The 9184-nt window shown below is 40.0% G+C and overlaps 1 protein-coding gene across 1 annotated transcript; it reads right to left on the bottom strand.

The window, feature by feature from the left end:
* Positions 1 to 727: 727 nt before the first annotated feature.
* LOC136507817 (disease resistance protein RGA5-like) lies at positions 728 to 2916 on the bottom strand. The gene has a single exon (XM_066502421.1). The coding sequence runs from the start codon at positions 2753 to 2755 to the stop codon at positions 728 to 730; it is 2028 nt and encodes a 675-aa protein (XP_066358518.1). The 5' UTR covers positions 2756 to 2916.
* Positions 2917 to 9184: the final 6268 nt, after the last annotated feature.

Raw genomic sequence — 9184 nt, 5'->3', positions numbered from 1 at the left:
AAAAAAATAAAAATTCTTTGCCGACTGCCAGGGAGGATGGCAGTTGGCAAAGCCTGCGCCTTTGCCAACTGCTGACGGAGTGGCAGTCGGCAAAGGTGACGGTGTGGATGGCGTCAACCATGGCCTGCCTTTGCCGACTGCAATTCTTTGCCAACTGTCTGGCAGTCGGCAAAGCCAGGCAGCCGACTGCAGGAAATTCCAGTTGGCAAAGGGACCTCTTTGCCGAGTGTCGAAAAAAAAACAGTTGGCAAAGAAAATTGCAGTCGGCAAAGAGCCAGTTTCCTGTAGTGATGTCGTAACCATATGCTGGAGACGGTGGTGCCAGCTGATGAACGCAGAGAGACTGCAAAGATGCTTCAACATCGACACCACCCGTGTGGGTATGAGTGGCTCTTGCCGCACAAGTCCTGCCCACGCAGCAGCAGTCCATGCATGCTATGCCTGTCAAATCAAATTATTATTGTTAACTTAAACGTGCTAGTATTGACGTTAGTTATTAACATGGTAAGAGAGTATACACAAAAAAAAAGGGGTAGCTAGGAAACAATACTAATTAATTAAATATGACGTACCGAAGTAATAATATTAATCAAATATGATATATGTATAACAGCTGGCGCAAACATAAGGTAAAAAGACTCTGTAGTCTTTTTACCTTAATTTATATCAGGCACTGCTACTATTCCCGTCCTCTTCTTCCCGGGGCTCATCGTCGTTGCCATCAAATCTATACCTCCAGTCCATCAAATAAAAAATACGCACCCGTCAGTTTGATGTTGGATACAGGGTGACCTGGGTGCAGGCCAGCCACGTCCCTGAGCGCAGACTCTGCAGACTCTGCATCTAGCCCCCCGATGTATCCGACGATTTCCTTGAGGCCTGATAGGTACTCGATGCCAGCAGGCACACCACCATACCTGTCCCATCCGTGTGCATTGAAACATAGCTCGAGCCTTTCAAGCTTCGGCATCGCCCCTGCCTCAAAGGCCAGGTACGATATCCTGAAACATCCAACTGTAAAATGCTTGAGAACAGGGAATCCTCTTCCACGGATGATGATCTTGTCTTTAGGAACTCCATCGATGTACAAGTAGAGGCGGACAAGGGAGGGCAACTGTGAGAGAATCCCAAAGTCATCCCCATACACATCCTGAACACTAAGCTCCAGGTCATAGAGGCTATGGTGCTGGCCAATCCACCCAGGAATCCTCGAGAAGCACATTGCACGAAAGCTCTGGAGATGAATGAAAGAAGTTGGGACTGAACACCATGAATCTAAGCAGGCTCTGAGAGTGACAGGTTGGTAATCACTATGAATAAGTAGACATTTGAGGCTGCAAATGTTTCCAAGGGCGTGCACAAGTTCCCTACATTTTGCAGCAAACTCGTCTCTATTGGTGGATGTGTAGTCAGAATATCCGATTTCAACATTTGTCAGATTTGTCAGTTCTCTCAGACCCTTGATATTGTCTAGTGAGTTTCTCAAATGAAAGCAACGTAGAGTACGCAATGATTTCATGTTACTGACGCCATTGGGAAATATTACACGTTGTGGAACAATCAGATGCGATAAACGGCTCAAATGAACAATTTCTGATGGTAGCTGCAGATCTGATCGAACATCTATTTCAAATGTTTTCAGTTGCTGCAGACGTCCAATTTTACTAGGTAACACCACATGACGATCACTTGCTATGATCTTTAAGAATCCCAGTTGAAACAAATGACATATTCCATTCAAGTCAAGTAACTCAGATGAATAGGGCCCACTTGAAATTTCAATCGTCAAAACTCGGAGATGCTTGAACTGTAAAATAGGAGGTAGATATAAAGAGGTACCAAATCTTGCTAGCATTCGTGTTTGGGATAGCTGGAAGGATCTTCCTACTGTTTCATCTATTGCACCATCCAAACTGAGTGAGAGTCGACGGATCTTTGCAGGCTGTCTTGTCAAATCTTGTATATCATCCATTACAGTGATAAAATTGTCTTCTCTGGATTTATATAGGATAAGATCAAGCATCATGTCATGAACCCTGCAAGACATCACCTCACCATTGTAGTCTGTATCTACGGGCTGAATCAAACTCCTATTGATAAGCTCATTAAAATAGCTCTTTGCAATATCCTCTGGATCTGTCCCACGACCTTCACATATAAAACCTTCACTTACCCACTGTCTAACCAAATCATTCTTATTGATTGTGTAGTCCTCTGGATAAATGCCGAGATATAGCATACAAGTCTTCAAATAATGAGGAAGGTTTATGTAGCTGAGGTTTAATATTTGTCTCATGCCATCCAAGCTTGGGCTCACTTCAAAGCTGGAGCCCAGAGAGTCCCTTACATGTTCCCAGTGCTCCTTTAGTTTGCTTGGTTGGCTGGCTATTAGGCTAGATGTTGTGATAATTGCAAGTGGCAAACCACCACATTTTTTCAAAATTTGAGCAGACACTTCCATCAAATATGGAGGGCAAGCTTCCTCTGCACCAAAAATTCTTTTGAAGAATAAGCTTCGTGAGTCTTGGTCACTAAGGGCCTTCATCTTGTAAACACATTCAATGTTCTTAGCACAGCAAGCTCTGGCCACAGTCTCAATTCGTGTAGTTATTAATACTCTGCTGCCATTAATGTTCTCTGGAAGAGCACATCTAATGATATCCCATGCAGGAGCCTCCCAGATGTCATCAATTACAATTAGGTACCTGACATGTAAATGCATACCGCGTGTAGCGACCTTTAGGACAGTGTTCATGAAAACGTGAAAGCATCATAGCTAGAGGCTAGAAGAACCACAACAAAAACAAGAACTCAGTCGAAAAACTTCAAAAGTGGTTATGTTGATAAGGGTTCCGGTTGAAAAGTTATGAGAGCAATGCCTTCTGTTTTTTAAAGTAACTATTTCTTAACACATAGTCTTAGTAGCATATAGATGCTGGTGAGAACTAAAATGGTAATCAATGTCAATCAATGGGGTGAGGATCATTTTTCTAAATTTGGTTCAACCTAGATCATTTACCAAAGATATTTAACTCGGTTTAATCCAAGGACAAACTTCTTCACACGTCCAAATAAGGGTTATCTTGTACCATGTTGAGTTAAACACTTATAGCTCATTTTCTAGATCAAATAGTAGGTTTACAAGCCCACAAACATGTCATATGCTACCACTAGATCAAAATAAGCATATAAACAATAGTGGTACCATATAATCATCAAATTCATTTGATTTTTATGAATGAGCCTATTAAATATGAAAGATGTCTAGATGCACTAAACAAGTCCTTAGCAAGGATGTATGCCATGCCAATCAACTTTTACCTTGGATTGCTCGAATGAGAGGCATGTCATATAAGTGGGGGTGCATCAACACATATTTGAGAAATCCAATATGTTCAACTCATTCCTTAGCTTGCAAAACCTTTTCTCATCCAATGGCTTGGTGAATATATCGGCAAGTTGATCTTCGGTGCCTACACTCTCAATACAAATGTCCTCTTTTTGTTGGTGATCTCTTATGAAATGATGGCGAACATCAATGTGCTTTGTTCTTGCATGTTGAACCGGATTGTTGGTCAACTTGATTGCACCCTCATTGTCACATAGCAATGGCACTTTCTTGAAGTTGATTCCAAAATCACTCAAAGTGGCCTTCATCCAAAGTATTTGTGCACAACAACTACCGGCGGATATGTATTCGGCTTCGGTGGTTGATAATGCAACACAATTTTGCTTCTTTGATGACCATAAAACAAGTGATCTTCCCAACAATTGACATGTGCCCGAGGTGCTCTTCCTTTCAACCTTGCATCCCGCATAATTCGAGTCGGAGTAACCAACTAGTTCAAACTTTGCTCCTTTGGGATACCATAAACCAACATTTGGTGTATGCTTTAAGTACCTCAATATTCTCTTTGTAGCCTTCAAATGATTTTCTCTTGGTGAGGCTTGAAATCTTGCACACATACATACACTAAACATGACATCCAGTCTTGATGTGGTCACATAGAGTAGGCTTCCAATCATAGACCGATACAATTTTTGATCCACCATATTTCCACTTGCATCATTATCCAAGTTGCCATTGGTTCCCATTGGTGTGCTAATGGCTTTACTATCACTCATGCCAAACTTCTTGATCATGTCCTTAATATACTTGCCTTGACTCACAAAGGTACCATTCTTCAATTGCTAGATTTGAAGACCAAGGAAGTAACTTAACTCTCCAATCATGGACATCTCAAACTCATTAGCCATCATCTTTCCAAACTCATCATAAAAGTCTTGATTGGTTGATCCAAATATGATGTCATCAACATAGATTTGCAACACAAATAAATCTTTTCCAATCTTCTTGATGAAAAGAGTGGTGTCAACCTTGCCCATCATGAACCCTTTAGAGAGTAGGAAGTCCCTCAACCTCTCATACCATGCTCTAGGTGCTTGCTTTAAGCCATACAATGCCTTCTTCAACTTGTACACATGGTCGGGCTTCTTGTCATCTTTAAAATCGGGGGGTTGCTCAACATATACTTCTTCATTGATGTAACCATTGAGAAATGCACTCTTAATATCCATTTGATAGAGTTTGATGTTGTGGGCACAACCATAGGCTAGCAAGATCCTAATTGCTTCCAATCTAGCAACCGGGGCATATATTTCTCCAAAGTCAAGACCTTCAACTTGTGTATAGCCTTGTGCTACCAATCTTGTTTTGTTCCTTACTACTATCCCATCTTGATCTTGCTTGTTTCTAAAGACCCATTTGGTTCCAATCACATTGTGTCCTTTTGGTCTTTCTACCAATTCCCATACTTGATTTCTTATGAAGTTATTCAATTCTTCATGCATAGCATTTACACTCCACCGGTGAAGTTTCCTACCCTTGCTCAAATGTGCCAACCACCAAGTGTATCACCTTGTGCACATGTGTTAACATATTTTCACAAACATTTTCAAGGGTGTTAGCACTCCACTAGATCCTAAATGCATATGCAATGAGTTAGAGCATCTAGTGGCACTTTGATAACCGTATTTCGATACGAGTTTCACCCCTCTTAATAGTATGGCTATCAATCCTAAATGTGATCACACTCACTAAGTGTCTTGATCACCAAAACAAAATAGCTCCTACCATTTTTATACCTTTGCCTTGAGTCTTTTGTTTTTCTCTTTCTTCTTTTCAAGTCCAAGCACTTGATCATCACCATGGCATCACCATCATGTCATGATCTTCATTTGCTTCACCACTTGGAATGTGCTACCTATCTCATGATCACTTGATAAAACTTAGGGTTTCATCAATTCACCAAAACCAAACTAGAGCTTTCACTAGTGAGAGTGATAGTGATGATGAAATGCCTTCTTATGATGAAATTGTGCAACAAAATCTTAATTATGCTAAAGGTTGCACTAGTCAACAAAAGAAGCTCGAAAAATTAAAAGAAAAGCTAGATAGTTCACAAAAAGCATATAAAACTTTGCTTGAACAAATATGAGAACTTTGATAATCTCAATGTTGAACTATCTACTAAAATTAAGCAACTTAAGGCTAGTGCAACAACAAATGCATGTACAATCAATGATGAGCAACTTGTAAAGAAAAATTAAAAATTAAAAAAAAGTTAGCTAGCTCACAAGATGCTTATAAAAGTTTGCTTGCTAAAATGGAAACCATATGCAAACATTGTGATGAGCTAACTAATAAAGTTGCTAATCTTGAAGCCATTAATACAACCTCCACCAAGGCATCTAAAAGGAAAAGTTCTATCTTCAACATGACTAAAAATGATGCCTCTACTTCTTGCAATAATTTATGTTTAGACTCATCTTTGTGCAACCAAGTTTGTGTTGAGAAAGTTGTTGTAGATACATGCACACAAAAGGTTGCAAAGGAGAATGAGCAACTCAAGCAAGAAGTAGCTCACCTCACCAAGGACTTGACTCAAGTAAAAGGCAAGGTGAAGCAAGCCCAACTTCATCAAGATAACACCATCAAGGGAGTGAAGAAGCTTGATGAAGAACAAACCGTGGTTTGCTACGTGTGCTACAAGGAAGGTCACAAGTCCTATGAGTGCAAGGTGAAGAATGGGGGAGGAGCAAAGAAGAAAGAGAAGACGCAAACAAGCAAGTTCTCCAACACCTGCACCAACAAGGTGAACAAGAAGGCATCCACACCTTATCTCTTGAAGAAAAAGAAAAATGACAAGGTGATGGCCATCAAGGTGAACAAGCAAGCCAACAATGGAGTCAAACGCTATTTAGAGTGGTTGGGATGGATACATTTAGGCCTCTGCACTTTGACGGCACTAACTTTCTTTATTATAAAGCTAGAATGGCTTGCTACCTTGAGGCGGTTGATTTGAGAGTTTGGAGAGTCACTCGTGACAGGATGAAACCTATTAAGAATCCCGATAAACCCACGAAGAGTGAAGAAAAGGAAATTCATTTCAATGCTAGAGCTAAAAATTGCTTGTTTGAATCATTTAGTATAAATGTGTTTAACCAAGTGTTCACTTTAAATACGACACATGAAATTTGGTTAAAACTTCAAGAGCTCCATGACGGCACATCAAATGTTCGTGAGCAAAAACATTGTCTAGCTAAATAAAATTATGATTCCTTTACAATGAATGATGATGAGCTTGTTTGTGATATGTATTCTCGTTTAAATCTAATTATGAATGAGCTCCATTCAATAGGACTAACAAAGCTAGATAATGCGGACATCGTGAGGAAGATCATCTTCGTGCTACCACAAAAGAAATATGCAAGCATCATTTTCCCCCTCTTAGGCGTAGTTGCACATTTAGATAATGTATCTTTTGCATAGGTTTTGCTAAGGGTAGAAAAAGAGGCCATAGTTTAGAAGTTGATTTTTAAGTTGCCTAATTCACCCCCCTCTTAGGCGTCACGGTCCCCAACAAATGGCTTCAACTCCTCCTTCCTTGGTCAATTTTCCCACTTCTAAGTAGCTCATTTATTCTTGTATTTATCCAAAAGCTCCTCAAATCTCAGCCTCGCCTTGTTTTTGAATTTGGAGCTCTTTCTAGTTTCCTAGAAAAACCAGCTAAGATGGTCTCCACAGACCCCGCATTTTGCGTCAAAGTCTTTTGTGTACCATTGAAGTTATTCTCCAATAGTTTTGGCTTGTCTTTGTTCTAAAGTTTAGGCCTTTCTTCTCTAATGATCACATTTTTGCCTTTAGTTGATTTGGCCAAAATAATACTTTTGGATTCTGTAATTCAAGGGCATGGATCGGGAAAGGATCATTATCAATCTACATTCCCATAATAAGCGATTGTGCTTCATTAGTGGCCAATTATATTTGCCTACATAGAAAACATTACAATAATTGGTTGCACGGGAATATGAGTTATGCCATTTACAATAGGCACACTGCTTTAACTTGTCAAGCGGTGGTATAGTATGAGACAACTTGATTTTCCCATTGTTTAATAACTCTTCAAAGATCCTATCGCACTTGGATGTATAAAAAGTAAATTTCATCTCATTCTGGCGATTTTATGAATCGGCTTTAAGGTATTCAAGCATATGGTTGATTTTTAGGAAACCCCACAAACTCAGCAACATAAACATTTTTGCATTCATCGTCCAAACACTCGGAATCACAAGTAACCTTATGCATACCAGGACAATCAGGCTTTAGCTTTAAATCTTTACTTTGGCTTTCCTGAGCCCAAGCTCTTTGCTGAACTTGGTTAATATTTATGAATTAGCAGCACTTTAATTTTTCTTTAATATATGAGATCATAATCCATTAAGATCTAATTCAATAGGATCGCTTTAAAAAATATGAGTATTATAACATTGTTTTTTTGTCTCTCTAAACCTTTTGATATAATCAACAAGAGATTCATAATGTCATTGTCGAACCAATGTTAAATGACTTAATCTTTACCCCACAATGAATCAGTGAATTTATGCTCTAATTATTGTTATCAATAATAAATAAAATTTGGGTGCAATAAAGCAAACCAGTGGGCGCAAAACCATGTATTTTTTAGTTTTTTGTTCGATTTTCACATGCAGTAATGAATTTACTAATCACCAATGATGATGAAACCGGCAATGATGAGCACTTTAGATCCCTTATATAGGATCAGGAACACAATCCACCACCCACTAGTTGGAACATAGGGATTTTGCCCAAACCAATATATAATCTTGGGTCCCTGAGTGCTAAAGTCATGTGAACAAAGTGCACATCCACAAATTTACTAATCGGTGGTATGAAACACCAGACACTCCTCTGCTCTTCGCTACTCTGTACATGGCTTATAAGCCTACCCTCAAGCCACTGTCATGTGAGCCGTAGACCATCAAACACAATTCTCTACTGTGTACGTGGCCCGTATCTAGGATTTTGTGGCCCTGAAGTGAAATTGAATGAGACCCTTATACGTTTTCAAAAAAAGAAGAAGAAAAATTATATTCGGATTCTGTTATATAACATCATGCAATTTTTAATAATAAGAACCACAATAACCCGCTCAAGCATTTATGGAACCACTAGGCAAGGGTCATGTTTGCTTGAACTCATCAGTCGTACCGTTTTAGCGAAATAACAGTGTTTTTCTCTCACAATAAATCAGCATCAGCATCAGCATCAGCCGTTTTTCCAGCCAGCCGAACAGGGCCAAGAGCGCACCATATTACTCTAGTTGAAAATAACGTATGTGATGAGCTGATTGCTAAACGTTTGAACAATTATTAGGTTAATTAATTAATTAGGTTTCATGATTAATTAGGCTCCTAATATTTGGGGGCCCGGCCCCATGGCGTGATCGCCCTAGTTGCACTTGCACCGCCCAGTGTACAACCCTAACCGTAAGCGGACCGGAAGCGTCGTCCAAACCCAATGGCACCCACGTTTTCCTATTTCCAAAATGCTTTTTCTATTTCTATTCCAAATCCCCCCTCCGCTTTGTACACAAGTTAAGTATTGAGGCATCATCATCATCATTAATAAAAGAAAAGAAAAAAAATCCCCATCCGCTCGGCCGACGCCGCCCCTCCCTCTTCTTCCCCGAACCCTAGCCACCGCGTAGTCTAGAGAATCTAGGTATCGAATCCACGTATTGGTATGGCGCTTCACAGCCTGATGACGAGGATGTGGGGCCCTGCTGCAGCTTATGCTCTCCGCCAGCACCCGGGTCCCGGT

This window comes from Miscanthus floridulus, chromosome 15 (assembly GCF_019320115.1).
Source record: "Miscanthus floridulus cultivar M001 chromosome 15, ASM1932011v1, whole genome shotgun sequence".
Taxonomy (NCBI): domain Eukaryota; kingdom Viridiplantae; phylum Streptophyta; class Magnoliopsida; order Poales; family Poaceae; genus Miscanthus; species Miscanthus floridulus.
The sequence above is the reverse complement of the archived record's forward strand: the minus strand, read 5'-3'. Positions and strand labels throughout refer to the sequence as shown.

Coding starts and splice junctions, on each gene's coding strand:
- LOC136507817 (XM_066502421.1), bottom strand. CDS start 2,755: ATGAACACTGTCCTAAAGGTCGCTACACGCGGTATGCATTTACATGTC.